The sequence below is a fragment of the Rosa chinensis genome, chromosome 7 (assembly GCF_002994745.2).
Source record: "Rosa chinensis cultivar Old Blush chromosome 7, RchiOBHm-V2, whole genome shotgun sequence".
In the NCBI taxonomy this organism is placed as follows: domain Eukaryota; kingdom Viridiplantae; phylum Streptophyta; class Magnoliopsida; order Rosales; family Rosaceae; genus Rosa; species Rosa chinensis.
Window position 1 is genome coordinate 64,691,032 of NC_037094.1, and position 19,946 is coordinate 64,710,977.

The following is a 19,946-nucleotide window of genomic DNA, read 5'->3' on the forward strand; positions in this document are numbered from 1 at the left end:
TTTTGATCTTCCTCTTTGTAGTGGGGAATAGCTTTGACATGACAGATGACATTCATATCATGTAATTTCAATTCACAGACCACTGGGTCTTTTTCCCAAAACTTCTGAGGATCTTCAGCGATATTTTGTTTGAGTAGTTTCTTGATTTTATCAAGAGTGGGAATTTTCTGAGACTCAAGCTTATTCTGAAAGTGCTTGAGGTTGTGCTCATGGATGAAACTAGCTTCTTCATCTTCACTAGTTTCTTCTTCTTCTTCTTTAGAAGATTCTTCAACAAGTAATTCTTCTTGTTGTTTAATTTGGAGTATGGGTTCAAATTTGGGTTTGTAGGGGGTAAGATCACCACTATTCTGTTGCGATCTTTGATACTGAGTAGTAAAACCAGGACCTACTACACTTCTTGCTTGTGTAAGTCGGTTTGCTCAGAACACCTGTTCTCCTTTTCTGAAGCTTATTGCTTCTTCATCTTGAATGAATCTCTGTTGGAGAATAAAATCATTTCCCAACAGGAAATCTGATCCTTGGCCTTCAGATTGCCAAATATTCTGGATGATAAATGTTCCTCCACCAATGGTGATATGAACATTTTTTGCTGCTTTATTCATGATGAGATGGCTTCCATCAAACGTAACACCAGTAGCAGTTCTTTTCTTTTCTTCTTTCCAGAGTTCTTCTGGAATTGCAAATCTCTTTACAACAGTAAAGCCTGATCCATTATCTACAAAAGTATGTAGATGATATTTTTTGCGATCAGGGAATTTCAGTCCAATCTCTATGTAGTTGCTATATCTACTAGTAGAGACGACTTTCCATTGTTGAAGCTCATTTTTCTGAACTTTGTCCTTTGGAATGAATGGTTTACATTCTTCTGGAACAATTTCTGGTGGTTCAACCAGTTCAAAATTTTTATTTTCATCGATTTTTTCTTCATCGATGATTTCTTCTTTTATTTTTGAGGAAGATGGTTCCGTGATTTCTTGGAACAAAGTTTCTACTTCTTTCTCTTTTTGTTCAGAGAAATATTCTTCATATTCTTGTTCTACCAATTGGCTGACAAGGTCATTCTTGGTTTTTCTTCTTACTTCAGCTATGAAGCATTCTTTATGATAAGTCTTTTTTGACTCTTCACAAAACATAGGGAGACCATTCTTTTCGTGACATAGGCAGTAATCACAAACGAATGTACCAGGGTTCACCTGATAAGAAGACATTAAAGATTCTGTCTTGCTTTCTTCCCAGTTTTTGATTCTTAGAACATTCATCTGTCTTGATTTGAAGTACTCTACTTCAGAATCTGACTCAGATTCAGATGAATCTTCTTCTTCAGACCAGGACCAGGCAGAATAAACTGACCTGTCGTCTTCTTCATCATCAGAATAGGCTATTTCGTAGCCCTTCATATTTTGTTGTTTCTACTATCTGCTTATATTCTTCAAAGAGAGCTTTAGTAGATCTTTTACCCTTTTCCAGGCATTCATTGACATAGTGCCCTTCAGCTTTACATAACCAACATCTGCAAGCTTTCTTGCTTGGTTGTTTATGCTGATGAGTATTCTTATTTTTCTTAAAGAATTTCTTTTTAGGATCTTCATCCTGCTGTTTCTTGTAATTAGAACTTTTCTTGAATTTTCAATCCTTTTTCTAGATTACTCTTTTTGAATTTTTTAGAGTAATATTTTTCTTTCTTCTTTCTTTGGAACTTGGAGTCATGACATCCCCAGTTGGTTGGCATATCAAGTATTCCATAACAGAAATTCTCAACTCCTTTGAGTTGTTTCTTAGCCATCTTAGCTCTAAGATTGGCTTTGCATTGCTCTTTTAGTAACTGCCGAATTCTGTCGGCAATTCCTCCAACTGAAAATCTTTCAATTGGCTTTTCAGCTATGCTTTCTCTCACAGCTGTTCTCCATGGTTCAGGGAGTTTTCTGTGCAACAGATTGACTAGATCAGTATTCTCTAGTTCACCAATTGTATAGTAATATTCTTGAAATTCATTCAAGTATTCTTCAAAATATCTCATGTCACAGATTTTGAGAGCATAAATATTTGATTTGGCCGTTTCTTTAGCCTTTTCACTCAGATTTGAGAGATGTCCACAGAACTGATCATACAGAGGTACTGCAAAATCATATGGAGATTCTGAATTTTTGATTTCTTCTAGCCAATCTCTTCCTCTGGCAGTCTCTTTGAAAGACAAATAATACTTTTTGGCTACTCTTGTAAGAGTAGTTTCATAGTACACCTGCAAATCTGGTACTTCAAATTTTCCAAGGGTAAGTGCAGAGGCCATCATTAGGCTATCTACCCATTGGTCAATGGTTTTTCTTTTGTCTAGACTCTTGTCTAGATTTAGCCAGATACCATAGTTCGTGATTGGAACTCTAGGCATATTGTCCTCTGGGACAAATCTTTGGGAATTTCTCTCCCCTTTTTTACCCGTGGGGGATTTCTGGGTTGGGAGTTTTATTTTCCCTTTTTCTCTGCTAATGAAAGTTCTGGAGCTTTCTCCTTCTTCCATTTCAATATCTTGGTAAGGAAAGACTTTTCTCGTCTTTCTGATTTTGAATTCCTTCATTTCTTCGATTAGGTTTTTTAATCGTTCAGGATTTTCACAAGATTCTGCTTCTTCATAGAGTTCATAGAGCCTTTCTGCTCTGAACATATTGACTGGTCTATTTAGATCAGCTTCTAATTCTTCTTCAGATATTGGTTCTTTGATAGTGGGTTTTGTACCACTAACACTAGTTTCTCTAGTGCTATAGCTTCTTCTGAGAAGATTTTTATTTATCCTAAGATTGTCAGGACAGACATCACTTTTTCTTTGATTGTCAAAATTGAGACTGATTTCTCCAGTCTTTCTACTTTCATAAATTTTTGTTTTCGCTCTTTCCGGTGGCTTTTTTGGACCGGATAATTTCCATTTAAGAGGAAAAGTCACTTCATTCCAAGTAACTTTATGGATCTGTTGTGAATGGTTCTTTTGATTGGTGAGGAAACCAGTAGTAAGACCTGGAATATTTGTTATTCTGGTCTTGGGGGCTACTGTAGTACTCATCAATTTATAGTATATTCTATATACTATTGCGAGTTCTTGCATATCTTCTTTCATTGATATGCCATCTGTCTTGACTCTCAGTCGTAAACAGTGAGCTGCATCTTTCAAGTTGGTTGTGAAATTTGGGAAGCAGTTGAAATATGCTACTTGATCACATAGAGATGCTTTAAGAGTTCCCAACAGACTAGCTCGGAAGTCTGTTAATCTATTATCTTGTAGAACACATAGAACCGAACAGTCTATGCCTTCACGAGCAAGCAGATTTATGCCTACTTGGACTGCTCCAATATGCATAAATTGATATTTTTTTGCTTGAGCTCTGGCAACTTCTGAAGGAGTGATCATTAGAAGATCAGTCTCTCCTCCTGCTGTAGTGGGGGTTGTAATTTCTAGTAGTTTAAAATAATGGCTATCCATTAGATCAAACGTTCCCCTTTTCTAGATTTGTTTAAAATCTAAATTTGGAATTGAGGAGTTTTTTACCTCATGTTCGATTTCGTTGAATTCGAATTCTTCAGCATTTAGGAGCTGTACTCCTTTCTTTTTTCCAAAGATGCTTAACATCTTGATATCTCTTTTTTCCGGGTTTTCATACCGGATACTAGTCTGACTAGTAGATGGTTCCAGAAAAATCATGTTTGGAACAAGATTCTTATCTGGTTTTTCTAATGGTTTGAATCCATTAGCTTTCTTTGTTTTTACTATAGACACTTTCTTGTCCTTTAGTATAGTTTTCATAGAATCCAGCGTTTTTTGCTGTTCCTTGATTTTTCTACTAACGACTGTTAGCTTTTCTTCTTCTTCAGTTTTTGGAAGTTCTTTGATATAATCCATTTTGTTTTCCAATCTTTCCAATTGGTGGATTATAGCAGGTAATTTTTCTAGATGAGTTTGACATCTAGATAATTCTAGTAACAGCTCTGATATTTCTCATCAGAGGAATTTAATAGAAATTTATTTTCTCTAATAGCAATTCTGACATTGTCCCCATTAGGAGGGATTCCCCTTTGAGCTATTTTACAAGCTTTGATACCAGTAATTTGCGGATCTAACCAATACTCAAATAATCAAGAGGTTTTTGTTCCTCTTCCAGAACATATAAGAGATTATCAATATCTTGTTCTATTCTATAAATTCTGGTTTGAAGTCTATAGATGATATCCCAATAGTTGGGGGTTTCTCTATTAAGACTCTCTCTATATTCTTTCAATTTTCTCAATTTTTCTCTCTCTTTTTGCAATTCTTTGCTAGTATTTTTACAGATAGCAACTAATTCAAGTCTGTTAACGATCGAAATTATGAATATTAAAGTTTACTGTTTACCGTCGAATAGAGAATGCAATTTAGCTGCAATTATATCTAGACAAATAAATTCAAGATAGGTCCACCACGCTTTGTCAAAAAATATATATATATATATATATATATATATATATATAAAAGAGAGGGGTAAAAGTGGGATGAATAGGAAGTGATATTTTGGACAGTAGTGGAAAAAGTGAAAAGATTTGTGTAAGTGGGAAGAAAAACAAGTTGGTGGGGTGTATGGGAAGTATATTGATGGATTTGGGGTTTATGAGAATTTTCCCTTTTAAAATAGAAGGGTATTATTGAAACATTGATATATTTTTACTTTCCTTTCAAGCACCAACCAAACATCGGAAAGGAAATCAGATGATCTTTCTTGGATGCTTTCCCTGCTTTACCAAACACAAGAAAGGAAACCTGACAGGAATTTTAGTTACTGTGACTAGTAAACTGCTCCATAAACTTGACTATCAAGGTTGTTGTTTTTATTTTAAAATAAAAGGCCCTTCCCTATAGGAAAGACAAGAGAATTGATTTCCCTTCTGTGAACCAAACGATGCCTTAATACTCAGTGGATAACGTGTACCTTTTGCAACATGTATATATAATTATGGAACTAATGTTTGCTGCAAAATTTTGTTTTATAGCAACATTGTTCTTATCAATAACTTGAAGAAAAAGGAAAAGACAATAACTATTGGGTTATAAGTGAGATTTAATAACCTGAGCCCCCCCCAAAAAAAACCTGTTTACACCCAATCTCAGTTCCCACCTGAGTATCCTTATGCTCCGACGACCGAAATCTTTTGGCCGGAACAGGAGTGGGAGGAGGCCTGACCAAGTTTTGAATTCTAGGAGTACGTGTGTCCCTAAAAGTGACGGTACAACATTGGCACACAATTCAACTTTGGATGTTGACTTGCCTTCTGCAGTCTGCCACTCTAGCCCGTCTTGGTCCTTGAGGGATAGGTCACTTTCACCTAAGCGGCTATAAAGTCCTAGAATCCCTCTGGATGGACAACATCTTTGGGATCCAGATGCACATGGAACTTTCTTCAGAAATGGCAGTGTAACAAGAGCTTTGGGTGGACTCAATTTGAACAGTGGATCTTGGGTTGATCCAGAATGCATACCACCATGGGCTTTCAAGAACAAATTGGAGTACTATAGGTCTAACCCCCATTTCCTTGTGCCTAAGGAAATAGACAATTATGATGGCACGATTACTACATGCTCCAAACCTTCCAGTGCTACCATTATTGAAATTGAGCCTACGGTGTCTACAACCCCCGTGGAGGAATTGGGTTCCTTCCAACCTACCTCGGGCAAAAGGAAGCAAAGAGTCAAGAAGGCACAAGAGGAGGTGGGTGAGGCTAAACCTACTAGCAAAAGATCCAAAATCATGCACAGCCCTGGTCTCCGGCTGTCCACAACGGGTGGGAGAGGTTGGTACCAAGTCGCTGTTCAGACAGCTATCAATGAAACAAGGAATTATTCAAACCATTGTTCCCAAGTCTAGCACTGAGGGCAACTCGCAACGCCAGTCAGCGGACTACGTCGGCTACATTGTGCACTTGGACCAATTTTAATTCCTTTAATGTTTCATTCATGACCAAAAGCAAGTATCAAGACCTCTAGCGGCACACACATTATCACAAACAAAAAGAAACACTAGGAATTTGGGTGCCAGCAAATTTCATTGATCTCAAACTAAGTTACATCATTTATGCCTCAGCGGCTACAAAAAAAAAAAAACTTTCCTACTCCTATTTAGGGGTTGGCGGGGTTGGCAGGGTTTGTCAGGTCGGCCCCGCTACCTTCAGCAGTTCCACCGGCGGCCTGCGGAGGATGGGAGCGGCTCGTCTGGTCGGACCCTCGGGCTGTGGGACTGGGAGTCTCTATTGTGCCATCCGCCCAGGTGTGGGCCGCCAAGAACCCAGCGCGGGACGCCTCGGACTGCGTAGGCGTCCGTTGGGAGTCGCCTTTTGGAGGCTCGCCACTCTCCCCGCTACCCAAGCGGACTCCGGGACCAGGGGCGGCAGTAGGAGCGGTACTTGTTGTCGGCGGCGCTTCCTTACTTGGCTGCACGACCGGCATTGCCGCTTTCGCCCAGTCAATGGCGCCTTTCTGCCGCAACATCTCCACATTGGCCAGGGCACCGGCCTTGGCTGCGTCGTTCAACGCTTTCTTGTGCTCCGCCGACTGCTTGTACGATTCAACAGCGGCAGCCGCAGCACGGCTTCCCTCAGCCTCCAAGCGAGCGACTTCACCCTCCAGCCGCTTGATTTCCGCTTGTTTAGCGGCAGACTCCCGCTGAAGGATCTCAATTTTCTTCTCCTTCGTGGTCACCCGGTCCCGCACCAGAGACATATCCTGCTCCAGCTTCGCATACTGCTCATTCTGATCCAGGTGCCGCTCAATAGCAACGTTCAGCTTGCCCCTGGCATCCGCCGCATCACAGTCGGCCTTTGTCAGACGTCGCTCGACGTCAGCCAACTTCTCCTGGGTCTTCCCCAAGTCCCTCTGGAGGCTCGCCACTTCCTCCCTCAGCTCCCTCTCAACCAGGGGCTGCTTGGACGCCGCCTGGAACATCTCGTGAAGCCCAACGGCGACGTGCCCAAAGGCTGTGCTGAAGGGCGACTCGCTGACAGCGGTCGACCGAACAATTCATTCCAGGCCGTCGAACCCCAGCCGCTCGCAGAGGTGATACAGGAAGTCCCGCTCACCGTCGTTGAGGAACTCGGCGTAGGCAGCAAACGAGTCCAGGCCGCTCGCACCCACCTCTTTCGCCACGTCAGCAACAGCCTCAGGCGGGGCCTGCCTCGATTTCTTCGGCTACTCTCGGGCCCCCGTTACCTCCACTTCCTCCTCTTCCCCACCGGAGTCCGGCTGGCGGCGTTTTCGCTGGAGCACCCGCGTGCTCCCAGCAACGGCAGGCCTCAAACCCCCCGCCGGCGGCGCCAACCCCGCTATGGTAACACATTCTGTGGGGCGCACCGCTTTCTTCGCCATGCCGCGCCGCAGGGCCGGCGCCCTCTCTTTCCTCGGCGCCGCTTCACTCGCCCCGCAGGTCCCCGCCTGAACGGCGGGCAGCCCATCACCACCAAGATGGGAGTGGTGCGGCATTGGCAGCACCACAGGAACCTCTGACTGGCTCAGCGCCAGTGTCTCTGGGTCCACCACCGTCTTTTGTGCCGCCATCCCGGAAGCATACATGGCTTCAAGGAAGTTGTCGATTTCAGCGCGGTCCATGGCTTTTGCAAATGCGTCGCGGCTAGCCTTGTTTCCCGGCGGAGTCTCTACAAAAATTAGTGCCAGGCCAGTTAGCATGGGACAACCTCACCAAAGGTACGATACAGCTGAGATTACTTACCAACGGCACGCGTCAATTGTTGAGCCACCAACAACTCCCACCCGCTAAGGAGACGGAAGTCCAACAAGTTGCGATTCCGCCAGCAACCTCTGATGCGTGCTACCCGACACTCTTCCTCACGAGTCAAGTTGTACCGCAACCCCGCTGCACAAACAGGTCATTATCAGTAGAGTACACAAAAAAAAAAAAAAAAGGGACCACGCCAGTCACGTTCAGCGGAAACAACAAACAACCTCGGATGGGCTGAAATTCTGACTTAATTCTAAACGATGGCTCCCCCTCGTTAGACCCCGCCTGGTGCTCCCATCCCGCTGCGGCAATGCAAAACGAGCCCCGCCAGTACGACATTGAGTCCCGCAGGTTTTCGATCAGCTTAAGCGCTCCTTGCCGACGGCTGAGGTTTACTTGCCCTCTACAACCCTGGCGCTTCACGTACACCAATTCATAGAAATGCAACACCTCCGCCATGGTGGGTCATTCGCAACCAGATAACCGCCACAATGAGTTCAGCGACAGCAGTAACCGCCACATGTTGGGGCACACTTGCCCAAAGGCGATGCCGAACTCGCACAGCAGAATCTGAAGGTTGGGCACCAGCGGGAGGGTCACTCCATCGCGGAATATAGCCTCGTGCACCGCGGCATGGCCAACTGGCAGAATCGAGGCTTTCTCCTCTACCGTCGGCGGACGCAGCTTCACCGCGCCGGGCAACCGGAACACCCACTTCAGCCGGTTGACAGCAACCGCTGTCATCCTACCTCCCACCTCGTCAACGAGGGTGCCGTCCTCGAACACCCACGCAGACTCGGTATCCTCCCCCGTTCCACCTCCCCCGCCAGCTCCGCTGGCGGCACTATTACTTTCTAGCCGCTCTTCGTGCAAAGTATGCGTAGCGGCAGCCTCCCCCGCCCTAGAACTCTCCGGACACGATGCACGACCCATATCTACGTCCCACGGAATGGTCTGTAGCGGCTCGACTTCTAGCGGTTCTGGCAGTGAGGTTCCTGCACGGGCAGACGGATGCAACGAGTCAATAAAATTTCTATCCGCCGCGCTGAACGACACTTCAGATCCGGAATCCTCACTGCTCGAGATCTCTATGACGTCGGCCATCCCAAAACCCTAAACCCAAATCAGTTAGCTCACACAGGATCTAACCTATCCCTATATCAGTTAGTGCCCAAGAACATCAACAACACTCAACCCAGAAAATGCCAAAACAAGAACAAACCCACTAAAACCCAGATTCGACCATCTAAAAAAAAAAAAAAAAGCCCTAACAACCCCAATTGTCAATCACAACCACCCTTCCCCAAACCCACTCACACCCTCACAGTACGTCGACAAAGAACATATCACAGGAAAACCCAGAAATCCAACGAGGCAGACACCCAATCAAACAGGAAAAAGGCCAGATTACCAACCTTGACAGTGGAGCCTCTGACAGCAGTATGTACACTACTCTTGGCAGCCGGAGATCGTCTGTTCTTCCACGCACAAGAACTCGCCGATATCGCCTCGCCTTTCTTCTCCGATCTCAGACACAGAACACTTGAAGACGACGAGGGCACAGTTCGAAGTTTAGAGCAGTGCCAAATATGCGACCTTCCCCCCTTTTATGTCAACGTCAAACAATCCCACGCCATCCGTTTAAAAAACGACATCGACTGCCAGCCGTACGCGTGTCCCACAGCTACAGTTACTCTCCGGATTAACCGAGGCGTCGCCTCGGTTACGAAATCCATCATTACTCGACATTAATGGCGAGGAGACGGCTCAGAGAAGGAGGCACGCCTCCGCACGCTAACCCTTTAGGGGTTTGCCACGTGTCCACCACCATCAGGCGAAGCGTCCGACAGAAGCCACAACTTTTGGGCGAAAGGCTCCAAGTATCAAAGTCCGCTGAGCGAAACCCCGCTAGCAGAACTTCTCACTTGTCATCTTCCAAGTATTGAAGTCCGCTGAGCGAAATCCCGCTAGCGGAACTTCTCACTTGTCATCTTCCCAAATATTGAAGTCCGCTGAGCGAAATCCCACTAGCGGAACTTCTCACTTGTCATCGTCCAAGTATCGAAGTCCGCTGAGCGAAACCCCGCTAGCGGAACTTCTCACTTGTCATCGTCCAAGTATCGAAGTCCGCTGAGCGAAACCCCGCTAGCGGAACTTCTCACTTGTCATCTTCCCAAGTATCGAAGTCCGCCGAGCGAAACTGTAACGTCCCGTATCTCAATTACCCGTTTACTAGTCATTTGGACGGTAAACGACCTTTATTTTCACTTTTACTATCGTTTCAGTACGTTTAGTGGCCCTAAAAGTCGACTTTTTGTTCGGGTCAAAATTTGAGAAAATTTCCTTCATGAAAGTTGTAGAGGACGTTAAACCGAGCGCGTGCATATGTGGTACGTAAAAATCGGAGTTCGTGTGCGAAAGTTATGAGTGATTTAAGAAAGTTATTGTTCATGGTAAGAAAATTATATATATAAGAAAAATGACTGTGGTAGGTTTCCAAAACCGGAAACCCACCTTTCTCTCTCCTCTCCCCCGATTTTCCCCTCTTTCTTCTTCGGGAAATCCTTCTTCCCTTCGATTGGCCGCCGTCCGGCCATCACCCGGCAGAAAGCCAGCCACCACAGGGTCGCCTCCTCCCCCTGGTCACGCTGGTGCCCTTAGTTTTCGACGATTTGGCCGGAAAAGCTCGGATCGAAGCAAGGTTTGCTCCGGTTGCAGTTTTGGGGTTTCGCCGATTTCCGGCCATTCCGGCCACCTCCGGCCACCAGGTTAGCATCGAAGGTTCGGTTTTTGATGGTGATCATTTCCCCTAAGGTAGTTCAATCCAATTTGCAGTGTAGATATCGAATTGACAATTTTCCATTTCTAGGGTTCTTGAGCTTTTCTGGAAAATTTTCACCGGCTTGATTCGACCACTTCGAGGTAAAATTGGGTTGTGTTGTAATTGAGAGAATCGATCAGTGTGTTGAGTAGGTGCTACTGTCAAAATATGGTGGCCATCGAAGGTAGTGGCCGCCGGCGCGTGGGGCCCACGCGCTGCCACTGTGGCGGCGCGTGGAGGCGTGTGTGGGCAGTGTTTTAATTTCAGTTTTAGCCCTTTAAATTGTATAATTGTGGTAGAGGTTAATTATGTGATTTTGGTTAAGTTTGGGAGAAGTTTGACATGGATTATGAATTTCCGAAGTTTGGGAGTTTCGGTTGTTGAATTGTGGGAATCCGACCTTCGGATTTCCCTTGTTCCGATACGGAATACATTAATCGACGGATGGATATTAATGGTGAAGTTTGGTAAGGATTGGTGAAGTTTGATTGGGTGTGGAAGAGGATTGGAGAAGTTGAGATTGGGTTTTGAGATTAATTATTAATTATCGTAAATAGTTATCAAATTGTTGTTTACGGATTATAATTGTGTACAGGACGTGATACCGACCTATCGCTCGACGAAGATCCTTACGCTTGGATACCACGTTAGCCGTATATCATGAGTGGACTTTTATTTTTCAAAGAATGATGCATGCATTTATTTAAATAGTTCCGAAGTTATAAATTATTTATCAATTTACTTTCTTGAGCATACGGTTATTTTCGGAAACAGTTTTGGTTAATTGATTTACTTGGAGATTTTATGGCGTGCGGGGTCACGTCATTAGATTACGCTTATCTTCTTTTATTTATTTATTTCCGATGTGATTCCCGGATTTATACTATTTATATTATACTTATATTCGGCAATTTGAGATTTCTATGAGATTCGATGAAGTTAATCCTTATACTTATTTATATCCTATTTATTTTTGATGATGAGATTATCTTGGCGTGTGGGACACATCATGGGAAATTCTTTTACGAAATATGGGGAAGCCTTAAGTAATTGTGGTTTTACTTGGTTTTCGGATTTCTTATGCCATACTTGGGTGACTTATCATTGCTAGCATTGATCTTCCGCCTTCGTGGCGAGGTGATGGGATCACCGAAGCCCTCCGCCTTTGTGGTGCTGGTTACTGCCTTTGTGACAGTAATTCTAAAGCCCAGTATCCTATCGCTACACATAGTGGCGTAAGGGTATATTACGGGAGTAATGGGAGTACTTTAGCCTGGGAGGCTATCACCCGAGCCTGGGTGGCTCACTCGTATGGCTATCGTCTTTCCCTACTCATTATACTATTTTCGACTAGCGGGGCTAGTCCGATTTGTTTTTGCCAGCGGGGCTGGTTCTATTTCTTTGAGTATCGGAGTTTCAACCTTTTTCTTTTTCGTATGTGACTAGCGGGGCTAGTCGGCCTTCAAGAGCGAAACTCCTCTTATTTTATTTTTGTTAATCATTGTATGCATCGGGAGTTTTGTTTGATATAAATGTGGGAAAGTATAAAATCCCTTTTATTTGAAATTGTTTATTTTTGTCCACTCACGCTAACGTTTTTCTTGTACTTTCCCCTGGGCCCTTCGGTTTCAAATGCCCAGTTCGCAGTGTAGCTGTTCGGCTTTAGGAGTTGAGGCTTAGCACCACCGCTATCATCTATCCCTCGTAGGTTACTTGCTAACCTACTTTGTGTATCGTTATTTCTTTTGGTTCTAGATTGCTCTGATAACCTTGAGTATTTTGTACTAATATTGTAACCTATGACTTGGTTGTAATTTGAGTTATTTGGATAATTTGGTACTCTAAATTGTGAAGTTGTGCGGTTTGGGAGCAGGGTGGCTCCAGGAGTTTTTGAAAGGGTTGTTTAGAAGTGAAGTTGAAATTCTACAGGTTTTGGGTTACCCATTTTTAAGGGAGGTTATGCCAAATTTTTTGGTAAACCTTCTTTAAAGGTGGGTCCCGCGAGGCCACTTCGGATTCTAGGGTGGAATCCGGGGCGGACCCTGTCAGAAACCCCGCTAGCGGAACTTCTCACTTGTCATCGTCCAAGTATCGAAGTCCGCTGAGCGAAACCCCGCTAGCGGAACTTCTCACTTGTCATCTTCCCAAGTATCGAAGTCCGCTCAGCAAATTCCCACTAGACTTCCACTTGACAATTTGCAAGAGGCAGCCTAGGCTATACATGGCACTGCCGGCAGAACCGCCTCCATCTTGCAAACCCCGTGCGTTGCTGAGCACAGTTCCGCTCAGTAACCACCGCCGAACACGTCTACCGACGCTGTTTCCTGCTACATCCAGCGGGGGGTCTCCGCCAGCGGCGGATCCCGAGGCTACGCCTCATTCTGACAACGACCGCCACGCGGCGTTACTGTCAGATCGTCCCTACGGGACACGGGGACTTGTCAACAGTCTACGACGACCCTGATCAGGTACGTTGACCCCCGCCACTTGGGTACTAAGATTGGGCTCGCTACCCAACACCTTCTGCTCCGCGCAGCTTCCCCTCAACAAACAATTTGCCAACCATCAGGAGGTCCGTCTTGGCTAGGGAGTGGGGGACTCCCTGGCGGGCCTGGCAGGGGCCCACCCGAAAGGGTATAAAGCGTTTGCTCAGTTGGTCCATGGTTGACAACGCACTGACGCTAATTGTGCTGTTGCAAGTCTAGCGGAAGTAACGCTTCACACCGCCGATCAACTCCCCAACCAAGATTGCCCTCCTTGACTGGGGACTTGGGGGACTTGTACCTACATGCGCTAGAACGAGCATAATTAGCTATAATGAGCCACGCTCATTGTACCACCAGAGGTACCGACTCTCACCAAGGGGATGACCTGCGAGGTCACGGCCAGGCGGGCTACCGCTCGAGCCCTGGATCACCCCCAGATCACCGCTGACGCGCCGCGTCAAGATAGCATCAGAAGCACAGTAGTCCCACATCGGAAACAAGAAGAAGATCAACCTCTTCCTCAACTATAAAAGGTTCTCTCCTCTCTCCTCATTAATTACGCAATTACTACTCATTTATTGTTATGCTGCGCATATACAGTGACTGACTTAGGCATCGGAGAAGTGAAGACCGCCCAACGCGGTCTCCCTCTGACGCCCTGTCTATCGTGTTGCAGCTAACAGGAATCACCTAATCCTAGGAGTAGCGGTCCGCCCATCGGACCTGCGTTAAACAAGGAATCGGCTACACCCGGACTTAAGCATTAACAAGCTGCAATTATATCTAGACAAATAAATTCAAGATGGGCCCACCACGCTTTGTCAAAAAAAAAAAAAATATATATATATATATATATATAAAAGAGAGGGGTAAAAGTGGAATGAATAGGAAGTGATATTTTGGACAGTAGTGGAAAAAGTGAAAAGATTTGTGTAAGTGGGAAGAAAACCAAGTTGGTGGGGTGTATGGGAAGTATATTGATGGATTTGGGGTTTATGAGAATTTTCCCTTTTAAAATAGAAGGGTATTATTGAAACATTGATATATTTTTACTTTCCTTTCCTGCACCAACCAAACATCGGAAAGGAAATCAAATGGTCTTTCTTGGATGCTTTCCCTGCTTTACCAAACACAAGAAAGGAAACCTGACAGGAATTTTAGTTACTGTGACTAGTAAACTGCTCCATAAACTTGACTATCAAGGTTGTTGTTTTTATGTTAAAATAGAAGGCCCTTCCTTATGGGAAAGACAAGGGAATTGATTTCCCTTCTGTGAACCAAACGATGCTTTAATACTCAGTGGATAACGTGTACCTTTTGCAACATGTATATATAATTATGGAACTAATGTTTGCTGCAAAATTTTGTTTTATAGCAACATTGTTCTTATCAATAACTTGAAGAAAAAGGAAAAGATAATAACTATTGGGTTATAAGTGAGATTTAATAACCTGAGCCCCCCCCCCCCCCCCCCAAAAAAAAACCTGTTTACACCCAATCTCAGTTCCCACCTGAGTATCCTTATGCTCCGACGACCGAAATCTTTTGGCCGGAACAGGAGTGGGAGGAGGCCTGACCAAGTTTTGAATTCTAGGAGTATGTGTGTCCCTAAAAGTGACGGTACAACATTGGCACACAATTCAATTTTGGATGTTGACTTGCCTTCTGCAGTCTGCCACTCTGGCCCGTCTTGGTCCTTGAGGGATAGGTCACTTTCACCTAAGCGGCTATAAAGTCCTAGAATCCCTCTGGATGGACCAGATCTTTGGGATCCAGATGCACATGGAACTTTCTTCAGAAATGGCAATGTAACAAGAGCTTTGGGTGGACTCAATTTGAACAGTGGATCTTGGGTTGATCCAGAATGCATACCACTATGGGCTTTCAAGAACAAATTGGAGTACTATAGGTCTAACCCCCATTTCCCTGTGCCTAAGGAAATAGACAATTATGATGGCACGATTACTACATGCTCCAAACCTTCCAGTGCTACCCTTATTGAAATTGAGCCTACGGTGTCTGCAACCCCCGTGGAGGAATTGGGTTCCTTCCAACCTACCTCGGTCAAAAGGAAGCGAAGAGTCAAGAAGGCACAAGAGGAGGTGGGTGAGGCTAAACCTACTAGCAAAAGATCCAAAATCATGCACAGCCCTGGTCTCCGGCTGTCCACAACGGGTGGGAGAGGCAGAGGACGCGGGCGAAGAGGGCGAGGGAGAGGAGGTGCGGCAGTGGAGACTGAAAGGGACCTTCCCTACTCTACTGCCTCTGCTATAATAGAAAAGAAGGAGAGCACAACAGTGGGTATGGAGGATACAACCCCCCTCCAGGGCTGTGGCAGCTGGCCTATTGCAGCTGCACGGGATCAATGATGTGCATTTCTTGGAACTGTCAAGGATTGGGTAAGTCTTTGACAGTTCAAACTCTTCGGGAGATTACCCACTCCCATAATCCAAACTTCGTTTTCTTATCCGAAACTCACAAAAGCAATCACTATGTTGATCGTATCCGGCGACAATTGGGGTATTGCAAAGGTTACAATGTAACACCTGTTAATACTGCGGGGGGCCTAAGTCTCTGGTGGAAGCCTAATTCGGCTGTGGATGTCTTAGACTTCTCAAAAAACTTTATTGATACAAGGATCCTTCTGCCTGGCACTGTTATGCTGATCCGAGTCACTTGGATGTATGGTCCCCCTTATGGGGCGGATAAGGCATCTTATTGGGAACAGTGGTACAAGCAGAACCACAATGATGAGATCCCTTGGTTAGTGATTGGGGACTTAAATGAGCTGATTAATCAACATGAGAGGGAGGGTGGCTCCCCTTGGCAAGCTGGCAGGAGAATGTTTTTGAGAAATTTTGTCTCATCCAACTCACTTTTGGACCCTGGTTTTAAGGGTCAATGTTTTACTTGGTTAGACAGGAAGACGAGGTGATCATTCTACAAGAATGATTGGACCGAAGTCTAGTGGCTTCTATCTTGGCCCAACACTTGTCTTACACACCTTAATCGTATCAGGTCAGATCACTGCCCAATTGTTTTTAACTCGGAACCCACCTTGCCTAGGCATAAAGCTTCTTTTAAGTTTGAAGCCTCGTGGGTTGATGAAGCAGAGACCTACCAGCTAATCAAGGACAGTTGGAAACCCCGTGGCCATATTCCCAGCTTGGTTCAGTGGAGAGCTAATCTGATATCTTACAGGGAGAATCTTCTGAAATGGAGCAAGAGTAGGTTCCCTCGCTGCAACAAAATTGAGATTAAGGAGTGTCTCCTCGAGCTGGACGAGTTACAATCATCAGCCCCACTCTCTTCTTTGGATAAACAACAGGAATTAACAAACAAGCTGGGAGCCTTATGGTTAAGGGAAGAGAAATTTTGGCACCAAAGATCCAGAATTAGTTGGCTAACCACCAGAGACTCTAATTCTCGGTTTTTCCATCTCTCTACCATAAACCGCTGACAAAGAAACATGGTGGTAATGATTCAGGATGACTCTAATAATTGGGTTACGGGTGAAGCCAAGATTAGGACTGAATTCGAAACTCAATTCCAGAAGACTTTCACTAGCTCTGGATCATGACCATGGGGAGACGTTTTTGTGGGTGTCCAATATGTTATTACTGAGGAGATGAATAGGGATCTCTTGGCCCCTTTTACACTAGAAGAGGTAAAATCTGCAGCTTTTCAACTGGGGGCTTTAAAGGCTCCTGGCCCAGATGGCTTTCCAGGGTTATTTTACCAGAAATATTGGAATATTGTGAATGAGATAGTGGGAGGGGCCTCTAGTGATTTCCAGGCTAGGAAGATCCGGGTCCAAAGCGTCAACCAAACCCACATTGTACTCATTCCAAAAACTCCAAATCCAGAAAAAACTTCCCATTTTCGGCCTATTAGTCTCTGTAACAATTCCTACAACATCCTCTCCAAGCTCCTAGCAAACCGACTCAAACCACTGCTGTCCAAGATTATCTCTCCTAATCAAAATGCTTTTGTCCCGGAAAGGCTAATTCCAAGATAAAATTTTGGTTGCCCATGAAGCTTTTCACTACCTCCGTTTGAAAAGAGAGGGGGATAGCCACAAGTTCGGTATGAAGCTAGACATGAACAAGGCTTATGACAGGGTTGAATGAGATTTTCTTAAGGAAGCCCTTCTTTTGTTTGGGTTTGCAGTTGATTGGGTCAACTTAATCATGGATTGTGTGTCCACAGTCTCTTTCTCTATTGTCCTTAATGGGAATCCTGGTGGTTTTTTCTCCCCTACCCGAGGCCTAAGGCAAGGGGACCCCCTTTCCCCTTACCTATTTTCTAATTGTTAGTGAGGTCCTTTCTTTAAGACTAACCAAATCTATCCATGACAGCGTTATTAATGGAGTTAGACTGGCTAGATCTTGCCCAATACTCTCACATCTCTTCTTCGCAGATGATTCTCTGCTTTTCTTGAAAGCTACTCTCCATAATTGTTGGCAGCTATCTTTTGTACTCAAGGAATATTGCAGGGCCTCGGGGCAACTGATCAACTTTCAAAAGTCCAGCATCTACTTCTCACCGAATACCCCTGATCAGATGCATAAATTGATGTGCCTCCTTCTTAATATTGAAGTTACATCCAACCTGGGGAATTATTTGGGTCTCCCCACCTTTTGGGGTAGATCTAAAAGCGAAGCTCTGGCTTTTATAAAGGAGAGAGTGGCAAACAAGATTGATGGGTGGAAAGAGAAAACCCTTTCTCAAGCGGGGAAAGAGGTCCTAGTGAAATCTGTTGCTATGGCAATCCCAATGTACCCTATGACTTGTTTCAAATTCCCCAAAGGAATCTGTGATGATATTAATGCGGCTCTTGGAAACTTTTGGTGGGGAACTACTGAGAAAGGTGGTAAGATTCACTGGAAGAGTTGGGAATATTTGGGGAGGCCAAAGGAAGCTGGGGGTATGGGTTTTAGAGACCTGCATCATTTTAATCTGGCCTTGATTGCTAAGCAAGCTTGGCGTCTCTTCCAAGACCCGGACTCCCTCTGGGCTAAGGTACTGAAAGCTCGTTATTTTCCCAAGTGTGGCTTCATTGGGGCTACAAAAGGTCACAGAGCATCCTGGGGCTGGTCGAGTCTGCTAGAGGCCAGGGACTTCATCACCCAAAACTGTTGTTGGCAAGTCATCTCTGGCTCTTCCATTAACATTTGTCGGATCATTGGCTCCCCTTGGGGCAACCTCCAAATTCGGGTCCTATTCTAACTTTGGGTGCAGTTCCAAATGATACTCCTTGCCTGGTTATGGAGCTTATCGACAGGGACTCTCGCACATGGAAACTTGATAGAATATTGCACCTTATACAACCTTCGGAGATTAATAGAATCCTATCTATCCCCATTGGCAGGGGAGGTGGGAAAGATCGGCTTGTATGGAGTCTAACAAAGAGTGGTGTTTACTCAGTGAAGACGGGCTATCACTACATACACAGAAACTGGCAATCAGCTCTGGATCAAATAGGTGTAGCACATCTCATTCTATTGATCCAAAGAGTTGGAAATTACTTTGGAGTCTTCCCACAATACCAAAAATAAAGCATTTCTTTTGGAGAGCATTGAATAAAGCAATTCCCACTTTTTTCAATCTCTACTGTAGGAAGATACTGGGGTCCCCAATTTGTCCAATCTGTGGGAATAGTGAGGAAACTATCGAACACATTATGTTACTGTGCCCATGGGATGACTTAGTCTGGTTTGGCTCACCCTTGGGTTTAAAAATTGAAAAGCAAAGCATCACTACACTAGACTGCTGGTCAGCTACTATTGCTGGTACTATCAATAACACAGAGGAAAAGATTTGGGTCCTAACCATGATTAGCTTCACCTGTTGGGCTATTTGGAAAGCCAGATGCAACTTTGTCTACCAAAACAGTCAGCCTTCCCCCAGGATAGTGATTAGCCACAGCACAAATTCGGCATTGGAGTTCATGGAGGCTTCATCTTTACTTAAGTCAAAGCGGAGCAGAGCTCCTCCTCCGACTTGGTCTCCTCCCCCCTTTGGTGTAATGGCGGTGAACTGTGATGCAGCCTGGCACGAACCGGATTCGAGTGGCCTGGGAGTGGTAATCAGGGATCATCTTGGAACCGTGAAGGGGGGTGGAGCTACATCTTCCCGCTCTTGTTCTGTCGAAATGGCTGAAGCTCAAGCTCTCCTTCTGGTATTGGATTTGGCTGCTGATATGAACCTAAAGAAAATCAAAGTTCAATCAGATTCCCTCAACCTCATTTCTGATTTGAATTCAACTGGCACTGGGAAGAATTGGAGAACTCAACTGATTATTGAAGAATTGAAATGGAGAAGAAGCTTCTTTGATCAAATTGATTGGGAATGGATTCCCCGGGAAGCAAATTGTGCGGCTCATGAAGCGGCCTTGCTTGGAAATCGGACGCTGGGTCTTTACAGATGGGCGGACTCGCCACCATCGTCTCTCTCAATGGTACTCAGAAATGATGGATTACCATGTCCTCATGTTGACACTGTAATCGGGACTTTCCGAAGTTCCCTCTTCTTTTGAGCTGTACGGCCTCCTTTCCTGTTCCTGTTGTGGGTAGAGCTGGAGGACCTGGCTTTCTTTTTTCTGTTCTGGGCCTTATCTGTTGATAGGTCCGTTTGTTGGGCTGTGCCCTCTTAATGAATTTCATGTTTCCAAAAAAAAAAAAGAAAAAAAGTGAGATTTAATAAGAGAGAGAGCGAACCTGAGCCTCATCCTGGAAGGGAGTGAGTGAAAATGGCGGAGCGTTACCATATTGATCAAAGAAATAGCGATCACAAAATCTATAATCTATTGCTTGTCCATCTCCAGCTTTGAAACTCGGTGAGCATCCTGTGGGAGAGAAAAGTGCTGGCAAAACAAGAATATTTACACCATAA

The 19,946-nt window shown here is 44.7% G+C and overlaps 1 protein-coding gene across 2 annotated transcripts; it reads right to left on the minus strand.

Moving 5' to 3' along the window:
* Window positions 1-5,806: 5,806 nt before the first annotated feature.
* Window positions 5,807-18,993, minus strand: LOC121050570. 2 transcript variants are annotated; one of them, XM_040511154.1, is made up of 2 exons: window positions 18,885-18,993; window positions 5,807-7,880 (listed from the first exon to the last, which is right to left on the minus strand). In XM_040511154.1, exon 2 carries the CDS (start codon window positions 6,953-6,955, stop codon window positions 6,134-6,136), a length of 822 nt encoding a protein of 273 aa, XP_040367088.1. In that variant the 5' UTR covers window positions 6,956-7,880; window positions 18,885-18,993; the 3' UTR covers window positions 5,807-6,133. The 2 variants fall into 2 exon arrangements, with proteins under 2 accessions (XP_040367088.1, XP_040367089.1); XM_040511155.1 differs by lacking the exon at window positions 18,885-18,993 and having other exon boundaries at window positions 5,807-7,662; window positions 7,737-7,778.
* Between the last annotated feature and the right edge of the window lie 953 nt (window positions 18,994-19,946).